General features: G+C 44.6%; 2 protein-coding genes across 5 annotated transcripts in view; one reads left to right on the top strand and one right to left on the bottom strand.

Moving 5' to 3' along the window:
* The first annotated feature begins 593 nt into the window (after window positions 1-593).
* tm9sf4 (transmembrane 9 superfamily protein member 4) lies at window positions 594-10924 on the top strand. Of its 2 annotated transcripts, XR_012965103.1 has the most exons (19): window positions 594-631; window positions 2022-2132; window positions 2956-3055; window positions 3195-3351; window positions 3456-3603; window positions 3765-3888; window positions 3992-4113; window positions 4502-4613; window positions 4761-4831; window positions 4920-5052; window positions 6095-6176; window positions 6265-6340; window positions 6532-6615; window positions 6754-6929; window positions 7046-7109; window positions 7258-7377; window positions 7797-7886; window positions 8081-10226; window positions 10323-10924. XR_012965103.1 is itself a non-coding variant. In XM_076166490.1 (18 exons), the coding sequence occupies exons 1-18, from the start codon at window positions 596-598 to the stop codon at window positions 8228-8230; spliced, it is 1956 nt and encodes a 651-aa protein (XP_076022605.1). In that variant the 5' UTR covers window positions 594-595; the 3' UTR covers window positions 8231-10924. The 2 variants fall into 2 exon arrangements, 1 of the variants encoding a protein (XP_076022605.1); XM_076166490.1 differs by having other exon boundaries at window positions 8081-10924.
* Window positions 10925-11891: 967 nt separating this feature from the next.
* plagl2 (pleiomorphic adenoma gene-like 2) overlaps window positions 11892-19153 on the bottom strand; it is a 28495-nt gene continuing 21233 nt past the window's right edge. For 2 of the 3 annotated variants that reach the window (XM_076166639.1, XM_076166640.1), the window contains exon 4: window positions 11892-19042. In XM_076166639.1, coding sequence (XP_076022754.1) covers window positions 17557-19042 — 1486 coding nt within the window. In that variant the 3' untranslated portion in view covers window positions 11892-17556. The remainder of the gene's footprint in view (window positions 19043-19153) is intronic. The other variant, XR_012965116.1, reaches the window with a different exon arrangement.

A 19153-nucleotide genomic window follows, 5' to 3' on the forward strand; every position in this document is an offset into this window, starting at 1 on the left:
ATTGTTCGACAGTAATGTAATGTTTTATACAGTATTGTAATTGTCTTCCTGTAGGCAAGGATGCATCTTAGGATAAATCAATCTGAATTAAGTTTTGATATTTTTGTAAAATGAAGACTAAATCAAAGTTGCTGCATTCCCATGAAATCCGTATATATATATCATAAAGAGAAAAAATAGCAGTTTTGACAACCTGATTCACTCTGTGTAGTATTTCCTGTTTGTATGGTTGTTTAGTAGTATCACTTGGGGTCATAGTTCATTAAACATCGTAGGAATTAATTAATATCCAACCAAACTTAAAGTAAGTAACATAACATGGACATCATACATCAATATTAAGTGATAGGCTAAAACTACAAGCTTAAAAAACACTACTTTAGTTCTGTGTAGAGACATTTTAGACAATTAGTCCCAAAACCCATTGTTTCATTATTATATTTACAGTTTTGTCGCAATTTATATCATCAAAATTATATTCAACTAAAAGCGGTGAAATAAAAACAATTGTTCTCTTGCTGGAAACTTTTGCAAACAATTCTGAAAAATAAATTGATCAACTGGAAAAACCGCCGCACTTCCTGTGACGTCATTAATGACACGTGTATCCAATATGGCGGCCGCGGCTATGGTAAGTGTTCAGCCGAACTCTTTTAACAACTAACGACACTCGCACTGTCTTTGTTAAATAGGCCGACGCGGCGCCGCAGTTATAAAACAACAGATTTAGGAAATGAATCTTTAATCTTAACTACCCGCGCGCGAAATGGAGTTTGCTGCTTTCTGAATGTTGACGGTGATGCTAGCCAGCTGAAGTTAGCCTCCCAGCTAGCTTGATTCCACTGAGCTGTTGTTGATAAAATAGATTAGTTTCATTTCGGGGCTGACATTGAAACACACCGTCAGAGTGCAAGTATCCACTAACTCCGCTGTTGGACTGTCGTTCACTTTATAACAAGAGAGAAAGTGGCGAGCCGAACTTTGTCACCGCGTAGTAACATTAGCTGTTAGCAGCTCCAGCATCCTGCGTAACAAAGTGAGAGTCCAGGTGGAGAGATGACAGCAGCAGAGCAGGTACGAGACAGAGACGAGACAGAGACAAGACAGAGACATTGACACTCTAAAGGCCAGCGTGTTAAATGTCCTCTCTGGTTCCTTCTTCTGTCGTGTGCGGTGAGAGGTTAGCGAGCGAGCTGCTATCCAAGAGGGTTTGAGAGCTCACTAAGTAACAGTGTAGTCAGATATTTAAGAGAGTTTAGACAAGAAATAATAACAATAACCCAGCTACCAAAGTGCCAGTGCAGTGTACAAACGGTCTGATGTCATCATATCGCAATGTGTGGTTGATATGGCAACAGATCTCCTGATTATATTCATGTTTGAATGTATAAAGTCATTGAAATGTCATGATGTTGTGACAGTTAAGTTCATCAATATTAAATAAGACTGGTGACAAATCTGTGGCTGTAGAGGGACTGTGTGTGTGTGTGTGTGTGTGTGTGTGAGCAGATCAGCTCAGATGTTTGTGTGTATATATGTTTGTGCTTGTGTATATGTGTGTGTGTTTGTAATTGTGCGTTTGTGTGTATATGTGCGTTTGTGTGTATATATGTGTCTGTGTATATGTGTGTTTGTTTATATTTGTGTGCGTTTGTGTATATGTGTGCGTTTGTGTGTACATGTGTGTGTGTGTGTGTGTATATACATGTGTTTGTGTACATGTGTATACGTGTGTGTGTATATGTGTTTGCATCACATTGTGCAAAGTGGCATTAGTCGAGATGCCGTATGTTGTGTGTGGGATGTGTTACCTTGCTGTGATACACACATCACACACTTCAGCTCCAGTGTGTCCGGTGTAAATAAGTGTGTAAGATGAATGTGTTTAAAAAATTGTATTTCAAGGTAGCATTAAAGAAGTCCGTAGTCTAGAATACAAATGAGCTCCTGCGTTGTGGCTCAGTGTGACTGTTTATGTTTCTGTGCTTGATCTAATCTGTCCTGTGTCCCGTGTGCTGCAGGAGGCGTGGTGGGCCTTGCTCCTGTTGTCCATGTTGCCTGTGGTCCAGCCGTTCTACGTCCCCGGGGTCGCTCCTCGCAACTTCCGTGACGGTGAGATGGTGGACATTAAGGTAAGATTTACAAACGGACACCGCACAGCTTTGACTAAGTTACAGTGGCTCAGTGGGTAGAGCTTCTGCTTGGGAACCGGAGGGTTTGCCGAGGTGCCCCTGAGCAAGGCACTGAACCCTCAATTGCTCCCCCCTCTGCAAAGGGTGGTAATGTAATGTAAGTCGCTTTGGATAAAATCACAAATGATCGTACTGTAAATGTAATGTATATTATATATTAAACACTGTTGCGTCACATTAAGCACACGGGGGAACATTCCAAACCTTTGATTCGCTCGGTTCTCCATCCTCACATGACCATGGAGTCAGTGTGTCTGTCTGTCTGCCATGTGAACGCTCCGATTGATTCTGATTCATTCATTCATTGAGGAGCACAGGTCATGAGCAGTGACGCAAGAGATCAGCTCAAGCAGAAGTTGTTCATCAGGTTGGACTGATTTACAACAACGAGTTTGATCAAAATGAATGTGTTAATTACTCAGGGTGTGTGTTGAGTAGATTGAGTGAACATATCTTATATCACCACAGCCCGGGGCATTGATCTGTTCAGGATCAATCATATTCTGTGGATGCTTCTGGCTCCTGATGAACATTAGAGGAAGTGACCTGTTTATGTTAAGAGTCTCAGTAATAACTATAGAAAATGATTTTGCATTCTTCTTTGCATTCATCATTGAGTTTGCTTCAGGTTTTCATGACACCAAGTGCATGTCTTCAATTCCTGGCAGCCAAGTCACAATTTAGAATGACATCATTAGGAACTTGCCGTGTTTTTGCGTTCTGCTCCTCCTGTCAGTCAGACTTTGGGTGGTGTGTTTTTCAGGCAGTGAAGCTGACCAGCTCCCGTACACAGCTTCCTTATGAATACTACTCACTGCCCTTCTGTAAGCCAGATGCTGTTTTCTACAAGGCAGAGAACCTTGGTAAGTGGGGTGACATCACACAACCTCTCACTCTGTCTGGAAGCGGAAGTTTAGACAGACAGTCTTGTATTGATCGTTGTTTTTCCTTGACTTATGATGACTAACGTACATTTCTCCCGTGTCGTTCCTGTTTCTGTAGGTGAGGTGTTGCGCGGGGATCGTATTGTGAACACACTCTACAGTGTCGCCATGAGCCGCGACAAGAGATGTGAAATGATGTGCAGCAAGAAGAAGCTCAGCGTACCGGAGAGCAAGCTGGTGGCTGAACGCATCCAGGAGGAATATTATGTTCACCTGTAAGTCTCCCCTCATTATCATCGTTCCTCCCTGAGATAGAGATTCCCTCCTGAGCCAACATGTGAAGCAGAGGTGACTGAACTCCTCCATGTTCCTCTCTCAGCATTGCAGATAATTTGCCAGTGGCCACCAGGTTCGAATTTTACCCAAGCAGAGATGTCGGGGGAGAAGAGGAGCAGCAGAAGAAGGACGCGGCTAAAGACATCCAGTTTGAACACGGCTACAGGCTGGGCTTTGTCGACAACAACAAGGTACGCTCACCGATCACACACACACACATTCATTTCCACTCTGGAAGCAGTTACAATTCCAGGGAAAATGGCTGTTGTACATAGCATGGAACAAGATTCGATGAGTTTGCTTGGTTGAAATGTGGCTAATTTCTCTCTTTTCTTTCCCCCCCCTCTCACAGTTTTATCTGCACAACCACCTGTCCTTCATCCTGTACTTCCACAGGGAGAAGTTGGAACAGGGGGAGGAACACGACTACAGGGTGGTGCGGTTCGAGGTCGTTCCCCAGAGTGTCAAGTTAGATGGTACGCATCAACACAGAGAAACGTTGGCCTGGAGGTCTTAACCCTTGTTTCGTTGCTTTTTTATAAAATATTAACTCCTCCTTCTCTTTCTGTCCAATTTGAGATCTGAAGGCCGTTGAAAAAGAACGGACCTGCACTCTGCCCGAGGCCAGCGGCTCCGCCCCGCAAGAGATCGACCCCACCAAGGAGAACGAGGTCCTCTTCACCTACTCTGTCCACTGGGAGGTCAGTAACAGCAGCACCAACTCCCGCTGACCTGAAACGTCCTCTAACAAGCAGTCAGGCGTCCTCTGAGCTTGGTTCAGTCCCCGTCCCTGCTGCTCAGTCTCTCTGTAATGTTTGTAACAGAACTCCATGAGGACACAAGTCTGCTTTATGACTGAGGCTGTATAAAGTGTGCGTTTTGTTGAGTCTTTGCAGTATCAGCGGTACACAATGCACTTGCAAGCATGCTGTTCATATCCTCAGGTGTAGAGATCAAAAAATACTTATCACATCATCAAAGTGACACGTGTTCAGGGAGGATCACATCCTGCCAGGAGCCTCATGTTTGCTCCTGTGAGTAAACAAACGTGGAGAAGGGAGTGCTGAGCGTCTCGTCTCTCGTCTGTAGGAGAGCCAGGTGAAGTGGGCGTCTCGATGGGACACCTACCTGACCATGAGCGACGTGCAGATTCACTGGTTTTCCATTGTCAACTCTGTGGTGGTCGTCTTCTTCCTGTCTGGTACGTCCATCTTCCCCGTCTCTGTCAAGTCCTCAGTAACTCAGCTGTCCATTCTAAGTTGTTACTAAGCCAACAGCAGGAATAAGGTGTCATCAAGCTGCACAGTAGAGGAGTAACTACATCCTTCCTTCATCTTCTTCCTCACAGGTATTCTCAGTATGATTATTATCAGGACACTGAGGAAGGACATCGCAAACTATAACAGAGAAGATGATATAGTAAGAAATCACACACACACAAAGAAACCATTGAGTTCATTAGATCAGTGTTCTCCAGTCTTCACCAAGTCTTTCTGTACCTAACCAGGACGACACCATGGAGGAGTCGGGTTGGAAGAATGTTCACGGTGACGTCTTCAGGCCTCCTCAGTATCCCATGATCCTCAGCTCCCTGCTGGGCTCGGGCATCCAGCTCTTCTGCATGATCCTCATCGTCATCTGTGAGTTTGTTTACCCGTATGGTTGAGCGTCTGTAGTGCCTCACGTTTAAAGCCTCCATCAAGTGACTCATCACGCCGCCGTGAACTGACCTTGTGGACAGAAGGCCCTGAGCCTGACAGCCAAGGTAGAGGGCAAAGGGTTAGATTACTTTATAGACAATTTCCTGACACGGCTGCTGTGCCTTCTCTCCTTTTCTTGTAATATGTTGATGCCTTCTTCAGTGTGGAGTCATGTCAGCTGCTGAGTCGGCTCTTTAGCCCCATCACACATGTCTGATAAAACAAAGGTCCATTGTTCCCAAAATACACACTTGGAGTAGTTGGAGTTGTGTGGCTGTGGGCTTTAACAGTTTCAAGCGTTTCTCTTATTGCTGTTTTACGACCGGAGACGTTTTTACCGTGCCGTATTGACTTCCTGGTCGCCTTATCACGCATGGGCAACAGAAGGCGGCTCAACTTCCTGCTTGGTTTTGTATTTTTAGTGGCCGCCAGTGTGATCGGGACAGAAGATTGTACGTCGGTCCGTTGTCCCAATTTGTATTTCCATGTATTTAGAGGACATGTAGCTCTTAGTTAAATCATGTGTTTGTCCTGTTACCTTGTAGCCTTTTTGGCTGCTCTTGGGTTTTCTGATGGGTATTTTGTGCTTTGACTCTGATTCTCATGTCACCTCTCAGCGAGTCATGCTGTTGTGCACTTCCTTTGGCTGTTGTGAATAGTTACAACATTTCCAACACATTCTTAATTACACATTTCTTCTAACTTGTGCATTTGGTTGACTTTATACACACGGCCCACAAGTTTGACACACACACACACACACACACACACACACACACACACACACACACACACACACACACACACACTGCAACGAGTAGTGATCTCTCCTCTCGTCCTGCTGTCATTGTCTTGGTTACATTCAGAGAACCCTTTCTAAATTGACAAGTGAAAACTGTCCTGTCTGTAATAATAATAATAATAATAATAATAATCTGTCCTGTGATAGTAACTGCTGGTTTCTCTTCTGTGTGTTGTGTAGTCATTGCCATGTTGGGGATGTTGTCCCCCTCCAGTAGAGGAGCCCTGATGACCACTGCATGCTTCCTCTTCATGTTCATGGGGTAAGAACCAGAAACACTTACATTCTTAGACTCTAGAAATTAGGAAGTTAACATTGATGAATCGTGAGTTCTTGTCTTCCTCCTCCAGTGTGTTTGGTGGCTACTTTGCTGGCAGACTGTACCGCACACTGAAAGGCCATCGGTGGAGGAAGGGAGCGTTTTGTGTGAGTCATTAGTCAACTTACTGCTTTACATAAATTTGTACAAGTCATTTGTGTAGCTTGCCTGTCTGAGAGGACGGTGAGGGAAGAAGAGCGGGACAAGTGAATATTACGAGCTAGCAGAGAGTCTGAATTGATGACTTTGTTGCTGTAAAAATGTTCAAGTTGTTTGTCTTCTCTCTCTCTCTCTGCAGACAGCGACTCTGTATCCTGCAGCAGTGTTCAGTATCTGCTTCGTCCTGAACTGTTTCATCTGGGGAGAACACTCTTCTGGAGCAGTGAGTGGGGAATCAGAAATGAAGAAGCTCACAGATAAGTGGGAGAGGATTTTCACTTCACTGTAATCCTCACAAACACGGCTTTTCTCTCGCTCCTCCTCCCTCTTCTTCTTCCCGTGTGTGTGTCATGTCCTCCAGGTTCCCTTCACCACCATGTTGGCCCTGCTGTGTATGTGGTTTGGTATCTCCATGCCCCTGGTCTACCTGGGTTACTACTTTGGCTTCCGTAAGCAGCCTTATGATAATCCTGTGCGCACCAACCAGATCCCCCGCCAGGTCCCAGAGCAGCGCTGGTACATGAACAAGTTTGTTGGGTGAGTGTGTGTGTGTGTGTGTGTGTAAACATCCAGCTGCTATCAATATTCAGCTAATGTATTTAATTGTAATACTTTGAAGGGTTACAAACAGGTTTTTGTCTTCTCTCCATTAGAATCCTCATGGCAGGGATCCTTCCTTTTGGGGCCATGTTCATTGAGCTCTTCTTCATTTTCAGCGTAAGTACACCTCTAAACCTGCTGTCATGACTTCAAACTCACTCGTAGTAAGTCATGTATGTGTGTACTGTCCTCATATTGTGTTAGGGAGTTGTGATGGAGTCAGTATGTCAGTCATCACATGTAGAGTGTGTGGCTCCACCTACAGGCCATCTGGGAGAACCAGTTCTATTACCTCTTTGGCTTCTTGTTCCTGGTCTTCATCATCTTGGTGGTCTCCTGCTCTCAGATCAGCATCGTCATGGTTTACTTCCAGCTGTGTGCAGAGGTAAGGGCTGACGCTGGACTGATGTCATAGTTATGACTTAGTATACGCTCTGAGTTTGATTTATAAACAGCATAGCAATGTCACACACACACTGGAACTCTAAACTGACACGTCACAGGTCCATCATATCAGTGTGTAGTTGTCCCAGTTGAGTTTGTTTCTAAATGTGTGAGGTAACAGACACCATAAAGAAGTAACAGGTCTGATTACCAGTAACAATGGCTGCATTCCATTTAGGCCCTATGTGGTATAAGGGCTGTGGTATTGTTAGTGTCTGTGCTTTCTTTACTGCTGAATTCAAATGTACACAGTGGCAGCGGCCCTACTGGTCCTACCTGAACTTTATCTGTCTCATCTGTACACACACACACACACCCACACACACCTGCTGTGTTTGCTGTCCCTGTCTCCACCCACAGGACTACAGATGGTGGTGGAGAACCTTCCTGGTGTCAGGAGGCTCAGCCTTCTACGTCTGCATTTACGCCATCTTCTACTTTGTCAACAAGGTGAAAATACAAAGGCTTGTGGTGACTTCTGAAGTGTCCATAAGACACACCTGCTTGATTCTGCCACAGCTTATCGTGTTGACAGTGTGGATAAAATGAGGCAGGATTTCTGCTCATTCATCCTCTTGTTGTCATTTATAGTGAAAGTTAAAAACAGCATGGCATTGATTGTGATTCTCCTTCTGTCCCTGCAGCTGGACATAGTGGAGTTCATCCCCTCCCTCCTGTACTTCGGCTACACGGCCCTGATGGTTCTGTCTTTCTGGTTGTTAACGGGCACGATTGGTTTCTATGCAGCCTACATGTTCATCAGGAAAATCTATGCCGCCGTCAAGATTGACTGAGCCACTTCCAACCCTGCTGCTCTTTGTTTTTCTTTAGTTTTTTTGCCACATCCTTTTTTTTTTTTTTTTTTTTTAATATATATTTTTTATTCTTCATGTCCAGCAAGCACTGACTTGTGTGTAGAGGGAACATGAGGTGGGCTTTTTAAGGTGCCACAGCCCCACCCACTGGCCTCAGGGGGAAGAACAGCAAGGTGGCAGGGATAAATCAGCTGTGCTGTTTCTCTCTCCCCCTTCCCCTGGCTCCTCCTCCTCCTCCTCCTCCTTTCTCTACAGGACAGAGACATGGAATGAATTTTCCTCTGATGGGACAATTGTTGTATTCTGCTGTTTCACCTTGCACACAACACAGTGGGCCAAAGTTTGTCAAATGATGGTGTCTGCACATTTTTGGTTTTGTCTTTTCCTTTTTTTGTTTTGGAGTCGGGCAAGCCTAACTTATCCAGATTTTTACTTTTTTGTCATCACAAAATCAGATTATTTGTCTGACTTTCTTTCTGTTTGAGAAATGAAATTTTTTCGCACTCATCACTTAAATTCTGTCTTTGCTCTTTCAGCGTCTCTGTTTTCTGACGTAGCTTTCACTTTTTGTTTTCGGAGACTTGTGATCTTGGTAAGGTTGGGCGATCTAGCTGTGGTTACGGCCTTTAGTTTGTTAGGTTGAACTTGTGGAAATAAGCCTGGGAGATTCGACATTGTAACATTATTAAACTGTTTGTTATTTTTTACTTTAGTTTGTCCTGTTGTGAACGCAAAAGTCAGTTCCTCCTTCCAGAACAACATTCTCTCAGTAATGTCAGTGATCTGTCTCCATTCGCCCTAAATGACACCGACGGCACTCCAGACCAAAGTGTTCAAACATGTGAACCCGCTGCCCCGAAGCTGTGGACTCTGGATGAAGCTGCTAGAAAAGAGAAAATGCTGTATAGAGTCCTAACATGTAAATGAGGAGGAGGAGGAGGAATGTGTAGACTCTTTGTTCTACAATGTAAGCGTGATTGTGAAATGTAAATGTAATATTTTCTTCCCCATCAGCAACATCTGGTGTAGCCTAAGCAGAGCTGCGGCCCTGCTGAACTATGCACACACACACACACACACATGCACACACACACACACACACACACACAGGCAGAAACGGTGTTTGTTTAAACTTTATTTTGTCGAGTGGTGAACCTCCACCTTTTTTTTTTAATCTAACTTGTTTTTGTGTACGTTACAGAAACTATTGTGTGTGTGCGTGAGAGGCAGACAGATCAGCCGGTTGTCATTGAGATTTCCCAAGGATGATCATTCAGCAGTTTGATACTGTAAGAACATTGTTTGTGTACATTGATCTATATTACCACTAGGTGACACGTAACACAGTGTTCATGTTAGACCATGACACCATTACACTGCATTGGGGGTGTGTGTTAAAGGGCGGTTTCCATTATAGATGCAGTATCTCCAGTTTACATACTTAAGTACAAGAGTTCCATAGTTCAACTTAGGGGGGTCGGGGGGCAAGCTGTCCAAAATTATGATTATTAAACATGTTTTTTATTTAACTTTGTATTCCACTTTACAGCTGTATGATCTCTAAAAGTCATAATTTATTTCAGACTCTACACTTAGTGGCCATCAATTTCTGATCCTTTTTCTGCAAGATCCCAAAGGTAAACAAGACCAGGGGACAAATGTGATCAAACGAGGCTTCAGAGTCACTCAGGTTAAGGGCTTCTCATAGACCACCAGTGTAGTGACTAGCAATCATAATAGTGGAATTACTAATGTAATAAGTACTCAATATGTCAAAAGTGAATACTGGCATACTTCATTTTCTGCTTTGTAAGAGACCGTGGCTGTTGGATCATCCGTGTTTCCGTCTCATCTTCTCCCAAATGAATGACGGATGATCCTGGCCCAGATTCTACTAAAGCCTACGTTTTAAAGTGACAGTCCGGGGGGGAAAGGATAGACATTTTCATCAAGCACGCTGAGCTCTGGTCTGTTTGTATCACTGGAGGCACTCGAGTGGCATTTTTGCACAGAGGTAGAGCTGCTTCATCAGTGCAGAGCGATGGTGCCTACATTAACCCTTACTGTCAAGGGGTCAAACATGTGCAGTGAATGAATGGATGATGTCCTCCTCTGCCTGCAGCTTCCTTCAGTATCAGATCAGCTTCAGATATCAGTGAGCGTCTTGGATGGAGCAAAATATAGGTGATATTGGACAGGACAACTTCACAAAGCCCCATAAAATGCCATCAATGGACCATTCTTTCATTTCTTTGACCTTTTCCCATGGAATTCCCTCTGCTTATTTTCTGTCTTATTTCCTGTATTCTGTCCATCCTTTGCCTCTGTATTCTATCAAAGAGTTTATGGGTTCTAACACGCAGCTGCTGTCCTGGTGCCCAAATGCAAATACTGGTGTCGTGTTTTTTTTTACAGACAGACTTTAAAGCAGCCCGAGTCATGCAGAGCGCGTCCATGTGTGAACGAGGGATCTACAATGTAAATAGAAGAAGAACGGCTTGGTTCTCATTGCGTATTTGCTGTTTGTTGGCGCTCTATACGGATCCTGTCATTGTTTTCGCCCGACGCATGATGCTCACGATGAACCTGTTTGTTACTTTTCTTAGTTTCTTTTACAGAATGTCGAGTTCTAAAATGTACAGTGACAAAACAATAAAGTGACGACAAACTCCATTTGAAGGTGTGGTTTAAAATGTGTAGTGTGTGTGTGTGTGTGAGTGAGTGAAGGTGTTAACTCATGGTGTGTTCCTCTATTTCAGAAACGTTAGGAGTTTGGAAGGCCTTGATCAAATTGCAGAGTGTGTGTTGTGGTATCTCCCTCCTCTCAGATCCATTTTATGAGCTTTCCAGGTTCCTCCTAAGCAAATCCTACAAACCCCAATGAGTTTCTATTCTGGAGTTATGGCACAGTTGGCATCTCGTAAGTGTATGTGTGAGAGTCAGCGCTGTTGATGTAAGTATAGGTTTGCTTCATAGTACTATAATTAGGGCTGTCTTGACACTCAGCTATGCATGCAGGCTTAGTGGTAAGACATAATCCAGACCTGCGTCCAGCATGAGGGTCAAACTGTGGCACACAAGCCGCCATCAAGACAGCCGGGATCTTCTTTCTCTCCACGCTCCTACACACAAATACTATAGGTTTTGTTTTTAAGTGAAATCTCAATATTGTGCCACAAATGTAGAGTCTGGTATATATATTTATAACTAGCCACGCCTCCTGTACGGCTCATTCTGGACGTGGTGGCTGCCTATAAAAGGAAGATAAGAATAATGCTTCAACAGGGAAGTCTGGTTAAATTGCTTTGCTTTTGCTTTCCTTTGAACAAAACGTGCTGTAAGTGAATGCAAATGATGGACTGGAGAATAAACTGGCATGTTCATACACCGGTCCTCTGGTGGTTTATCTGTTGGGAAAAATAAGCCTCATGTTTGTCATTGAGGTTGTATTCCTGAAGAAATTGATAAAAATAGATAAAGGTCTATCTTTAAAATCACTGTTTTTGCATCAGCCCCAATATGTAATAGGTTCCTCCCTGGACCTAGACCCGGAGTTCCTCCCTGGACCTAGACCTGGACCCTCCTTCCACCTGGGCCGATCATGATGAAACTTCAAAATCTAAAAAGAAGGCACAGAAGGTATGAAACCGCTGGTTTGTCTTTTAATCATTTCAATATAACACATGACAACTCAAAGATACACTGTACTGTACAATAAGTCAATAGTTCTGTTGTTGTGTTCATCATCTCTTTGGATCAACCAATATACAAATCTGTCACGTTAACATTGCAGCAACTGATTGCATGTGAGATATGTAACAAAAAAGCAAGATTTCTTATTTTCTTTCTTTCTCTGAAGCACATCATTTATAGAATTCTCCCTGTAGTTGATAAACTCCATGCTATATAAAATAGTGTAAGTGAAGGCAAATATTCCATTTTTGTTCACCTTTTTTTTTCCAGAGGTGGCTGTAATAGCATGTAATAAAAATAAAATGGGCTATGTCGCTAAACGAGATACACAAAGAGGTTGGAATGCAAGACTTACATTAAGCTAGAAATATATAAAACTACATGTGGATGTTTGCCTGCTTCAGACAGTACCCAGTTTCTTACTAAGAGCAAATAGAGAGAGAAAGAGAGAGAGAGTTATTAATGCTCTCTCTGAGGAAATCAGTTTTCCCCAGGCTTAAACTGATGAACAAATTCCCTTAAAATGTTTGTTTTCTGCACCTACTAGTAAAGAGGAAGAGGTGAGGATAAGTGCATCCCTAGTAGGTGCAGGCGAGGTAATGGAGCTACAGCCAAGCCTAGCGACAGAACAACAACAACACTGGCTCCCGTTATGTCTCATGTTTCAGATCAGTGCGTGGGTCCAAAAACCGGACCCGCCTTCCCAGACTGATCTGCCTATAGAATGATTCTCGATTGACCCAGTCCTGGGTGAATCCCTCTGGAACCGCCACTGAGAAAGTTGGAAAAAAATCGAATCCAAAATGTCGCCAGTGTCAATATCTGATCACAAGTCACATCTGAGGCTTTTTCAATTCCAATTTTAAATGTCTTACTCATTGATTTAACTATTTGGTGCCACCAGTTTCAGGGAAGACGACCTCTGTGAGTTACTTCCTGATAGCGTTGGTAGTAGATAATACATTTGAAAACTAAGGCCACTCCCAAACATTTTAAGTGAATTCCAATGCACTAAAGTTTCCTGGAGTGGCTGTTTCGTCTTCAGCACCGACACTAAATAACACTTGTGACAAATTAAACAAGTGTTTTCACATGCAGAGGAGTGCTGCCTATGATCAGTAAACTGAATTTGATATGGAATTCTAGCAATTCTATCTGATTTTGTCTCTGCCTTCCTTCATCTAAAGCTGCTCTGAACAGGACGTTTAGTGACCGTGGCTGCCAGCTTCAAGTTCTGTATCCTGAGGTGACATCTGGTTTAATCTTTGTTCAGTTACATGGTCTAAAAATGGCCTGCAGATGGATCTCTGTTGCAATATGCATGGCAGGTTGTGGTCAGGTTGTGGCTTCGACACTCTACTGACAACTGTCTCGTTTCTCAGCACGTCAGAGTAACAGAAATGCTGTTGAGGTTCTCTTTCTAGTGCTTGGCTATAGGGTTGATTAGATAAATTTGCAAGAGAGAAGGCAAAGCTTGTTACCCCCCAAACAAAAAGGTTTAAAGAAGGGGCAGGGGGCTCTTATATAGAAGGATATTAGTGAAAAGACTATCAAAAATACTGTTATTCTTTTGGAGGAAAGAAATACATAAAGGTAGATAACATCTACACATCAAACTAATGGCACATACATATACAGGATCAATACAAAATTAAAAACATATGAACATATAAGCTGAAATTTTAAAAGAAAAAAATACTCTTTTTTTAAAGGTTGAAAGTGCTAGAATTCAGATTAGCTCACTGAAACCCAGGGAGGACAAACTGAATACATGCCAAAAGCTTTTTACTGAACTTTTCAACAACTACGCGAATATACTCATTTGTTACAAAAATATAAATGCTCAATTTGATTGCTACAAATTTGGCTTAAGACAAAAAAAAGTGTTTTTCTGAAAAACAACGTTTTTTTTAAGCTCATAATAAAGATCAAATTTTGAATCTGGCTTTTTCTGTCTATCGTTAATTCTGAGAAAGGTGCCGACAGCTATCCATTTAGGGATCAATTGAGATTTTTGATCTTGTGAAAGTAAAATTGACAGAAGTCATCATCAAATTAATGACTTTCCAGAGGGGAGACTAATAAGTGTCCGATTAGTTCACGACTCCGATTTTAGAATCTTAATAGTGTGAGATCAACTACAGAGCCAAGCCAAGCGGGAACATCCGTCTGTCTCACATACACGGGCCAGCGGGGGTTAATAATATCCTACAGTATCAACAATCTGAAAGCATTTTTGTAACAAGCAATTGTGCAAAAATGTAGTTTCTTCTCCCCAGGTTTTGGTAAGAAAAATAAAAACAAATAAAAATGAGGTGATGTGTTGTGTTGTTCTGAGGTCCTGTTTTATACAAACAGAAAATAATATATCACATGACAACAAACAAAAACAAATATATGACTATGAGCGAGGCCCCAGTGAGTCGGGCAGTCATGCGTTCCCCCCCGTGCTTTGAATGTCAAAGCTCGGACAGGTGACTGCGTTCCTCAGGATGTCGCCCTCTTTTCAGACCCTTTTCCTTTGACTCGAAGAAGCAGCTGAGAGGTGGGTGGGGGGGAGTTTCAGAGGGGCTGGGGGAGGGGAGGTGTGGGGAGGGGAGGTGTGCGGCTGATCAACAGTTCGTCGGTTGGGTTTTTGTGCACGTTTCCAGCCTACTGTACGTCTAGCAAAATGAAGTTGAAATGTTCTAGTGGTCTACAGCTGCTGTCCGTCAGCAACCGTAGCTAAAAAGCAGCAAAAGTTGTTTTGTTTTTTTTGTGTGGTACTTTGACCTGTTTTTCTCTTTTCTTTCCACTTTTTCGTCGTAGTAAAACGACTAAGAGATGCGAACGAGGCTTTACTGTGGCATGACAACCGATAAAGGCAAGTGAACAAGTTGTCTCCTATAATTAGAATGACATTTACACACCGAATACACGGCGATCATCACTTCATTCTGAATGCTGTTGCTCCTGCCACAGACATGATAAGATATATGATATTGAGGTTTAGGTTTGGGTCTGGGTTAACTTTGGGCTTAGTTTTTATAGTCTGGTGGTGAACGGTGATGAGATCTAAAATCCAAGACATCCAAGACGCCTGAACTGCAGTGAAACCAGCAGGGATTTCATCCTAGCTAGCGCAGAGGTTTAAAATTCAACAGTTCCTCCATGTCAGCATTCCTATGACACAATCTAACTTTATCTAAGTTCAAATCCTAATTGATTATTATGCCACTAACAGCCTTCTATAGATGTTCCCATCCACAGTCCTGATTTTGCTATGCTAACTCAAGTACATGTAAAGGATATGACAGAGAAAGCTAAAAGGGAAAGCTAATACTTCATCCATTGTTTGATCAATAATGCAAGATACACACAAATGTAAACCTGCCAGACATCAAAAACATCATACGTCTACCTAAAATACATCTTACTGAGATAAAAGCAATTATAATATTCATTTTTCTTGAGATATTTCGTACACTGCAATAACATTCTTTAACACATTTTCCTCAACTGTCACTGTAATCATTTTTTTTCTTTTCGTTTTGCCATTCACATATGTCAGGGTTCACCATTACCATGATGCATCTTTTTCAAAGACTAAACCTAGAAGGTGGATTTGTTTTGACTCAAACACAGAGTAGCAAAGCAGGTGGAGGTATTTCAGGTCACAGCACTCCAGAATGAAACACAGTGTTCATCATCAATAGTACGACGCTGCGAGTGAGCTAGGGGGTTAGAATGGAAGCGACGCACAAATTTTGATCAGTTTAGGCTCAGTTCTTCATCTAAACAGCAGCATTTTGACCAAAGGTTCAGAATTTGTGCCAGTGTCCAGATGATTTACAGGCTTCTGCCATAATGGAAACCACGATTTTCTAGTTATTTGTTAAATTCTCCTCTACCCGGGCTGAACCTTGTGGTGGTGTTGAAGCTTGATTGCCTCTGTGAACTCATGTGTTGTGCTGGCTGGAGCTCTTTACCCCCGTGAGGTTAAACCGGGCCAGACTGGCCTGGAGGCAGAGCCGAGACACAAAATAGTCCACTGGTCCTGCAGGTTTGGTAGTTGTGGTTGTGAGTGGGGTTAACGAGTCCACCGCGTAAAAGCAACATCTTGTTGCAGAAACTGAGACGAGCGCCAATACCAACATGGACCCTGATGTGGACCGGATCCAAGCACCTGGCAGGGTGACTGCTCCTGATGGAAGCCTCACACAGGAGAGAGGGTCGAAGAACCTCTGAACACGGAATGCTCGGACAATGCACGAGACATCACAACGACCCAAGCTTCTACTGTATGTTGAAGAACACTAAAGAGAACCTTGAAATATGACTCGACCTGCTTTGCTACTCTGTGCATTTCCCATCGATTTAGTTGCGACACATCGACATCATTGGAAGTTTCAGAGGTAACTGCTTAGGAGGAGGACAGTTGAGGGAAAGAGCGTCCTCACAAAGACAACGAGGTGGAATCTGAGGCCTCATGAGTAAGTGACGTGAGGAGGCCAGTGAGGAGGCCTGTTGGTGGCCTCTGCAGTGAAAACCTCTAGATGTCACAAGGAAGGAGACAAAAGGTTTACCGAAGAGATTCCTTAGGGTGAAGTGCCTTCTGCTATCAAAAAGTGCTTCTCTTGAGGAAAAGTAAAAAGCCATGACAATACATCAATCTCAACCAACTCACACGCCTTCACATTTCGTTCTCTTGCTTTGCTTTAAGGACGCGTGGCCATGCGTGTGTCCGGTCTTTGCATTTTGGCAGCGGACAGATGGACTCTCATCGATCCCGACGCGGCCTCCGTTTGTCCTTTTCGGGGGTTATTTTCATTGGAACTGAGCGACTCTAGGAGCCTCTGCACATCAGTAACAGTTAAGAAGGAAAGTCTAATTTCTTGTCTTGTTGGAAGAGCACTTTGGGGGCGTGGCTTTCGTGGCCCTGGCCTGGCCGTGTGGACGAGGGCTTTAGAGTTAAGGGCCGACACAACGTCTTTATCTCCTGTTTCCTTCACTGATCTCTCTCCTCTCCAAACTCAGCGTGACACTTTAGGTGATCGTAGCTTGTGGTTCCAAACTCATGAGATACATTCTACCAAAATATCGTAAAAACAAAATATCCACTTCAAACTATATTTTCTGGGTCACAACAAGACAGATAATCTTCACTAAAATTATCTTTGATTTTTTAAAAATATTATTACTTTCGAAAGTATGCAGTACCACGCCTTTAGGCCTACTGATCCTGCCCTCTATACTACTAAATAGGGGATGCAAGGGGGGTAAAAGGGGAAGTAAATTGAAATACAAGAGTTGGGTTAATACATTGTTATAACTATAGGATAGAACCAAAGCCCAAATAAAAGCTGCTTCAACTTCCTTTTCTCACCTTTTCATTTTTTGCTCAATAAAGGGGTTCAACTTCCTCTAAGGGCTCAACCAAAAGCTGTTGTGCGCTTTCGTTTAAGGCTTCTAAGTGTTCTATTGTTTTATTTCATTATTCTAATGTTACGCTCCTTTTGTTGGGCCCCTGTGAGGAAGCACAGCGCCAAGTATCCACGCTGAGCAGAGCAGGAGACGCTGGTGTGAAGGCACTGGTAGCTGCGCAGGGCCGGGGGGGCAGAGGGCCGGCTCTCTTATTGGAAGGCCTGGTGGAAGCGAGGCAGTGTGGTGGTGCTAAGGCTGGAGCTGAACACTTGTGGGAGGGGGTGCAGGGGTCCGAGGCCCAGACCCCCGCTGGAGCTCTGCTGCTCCTGAGGTTGTGGTTGCAAAGAGGTAAGAGGTGCTGCGGCGATGGCGGCCCCGTGGGGCTCGACCGCGTGCAGAGAGGAAGAGGAGGAGGAGGAGGAGGAGGGGGTGGCTGATGAGGGGTACCCCATCACCAGCCCTCCTGTGCCCATGGGCGCACTGTAGGGAGGCAGGTTGAGGGGGAGAAATCCGAGCAGGTGGGAGAAGTCCATGTTAGCAGCACACAGAGACTCGGCGATCATCGCAGGGCTCTTGGACAGGAGGTGATCCCCACAAAGCTCATCTGCCAAGCCCGAGGTGGGCTCCAGACCGTCCTTGGGGGGCGAGGCAGCAGCGTGTGGCTCTGAAGAGGGAATCGGGCCTGGCAATCCACTCTGCAGATCCATGAGGAAGCTCTCCATCTCCACTTTCAAGGGCTTGTCCAGCAGGTATGAGGTAGATCCCAGCTGGTACTTGGGGGCCTGCTGGGGCTGGTGCTGCTGCTGGGGACCTGGAGGCTGGTGGTGTGAGGGCAGCGGAGGGGAGTGGTGGTGGTGGTGATGGTGGTGATGATGGTGGTGGTGATGTGAGTGCGGGTGAACGGGTGCAGGGGTTTCCATGTGACAGCCCATGCCCATAGCTGTAGACAGGGGAGCAGGCATCAGGGAGGGGTGGGGGTGTGGGTGGGGGTGGGGGTGGGGGTGGCCCACCCCTGAATTGGACATGGCCTGGAGATGGTGGGGGTTGTACATGCCCATCGGAAAAGGGGCCCCACTTGGGAAGGGTTTTCCCATCATGGGGTCTTTATTTGGACCCATGCCGCACATCATGGGGCTAAGCTCCTCCTTCACAGAGCAAGGTGGGGACCCTGAAGCTAGAAGAACCAACATATCTGGGGGCTCCGTCTTGATCTTCAGCAGCTCCTGAGAGTGGCTCTTCTTCACGTGACGTGTCAGGTGGTCCTTCCTGCCAAAGCGCTGGGCGCAGTACTGGCACAGAAAGTCCTTCCGGCCCGTGTGGACCACCATGTGCCGTCTCACATCCTTCCTTGTGTAGAACCGGCGGTCACAGTGGTCACACGGGTGCTTCTTCTCCTTGGTGCCACCTGAGGACTTCCCAGAGTGGCTCTTGAGGTGTTCCAGGAGCACCGGCGTGCTCTCGTAGCTCTGCATGCACACTTTGCAGGTGAGGTCCCCTGCAGTGGCAGAGTGCATGGCCACATGGCGCTTATATCCCAGCTTGGTGTTGTAGTGCTTGCCACACTCCTCACACTTGAAGGCCTCCTTGTTGGGGTCATGGGTCTGCAGGTGGTTCTTCAGGTGGTCTTTGCGGTGGAACATTTTCTCACAGAAGGAACACTGATGGGTCTTCTGCGGAGAGTGTGTGGCCATATGCCTGCAGAGGAACACAAAGAGAGCATGAGTTTACTGCCTGAGCTTCAAGAGGAGCGACAGATTCTGGTTTAACTGCCCCGATTGCTACTCAGTCAACATTTACTGTGCGTGC

This window comes from Genypterus blacodes, unplaced genomic scaffold, assembly GCF_046128005.1.
Source record: "Genypterus blacodes isolate CSIRO-AG114 ecotype Tasmania unplaced genomic scaffold, CSIRO-AGI_Gbla_v1 ptg000156l_1, whole genome shotgun sequence".
Classification (NCBI taxonomy): Eukaryota; Metazoa; Chordata; class Actinopteri; order Ophidiiformes; family Ophidiidae; genus Genypterus; species Genypterus blacodes.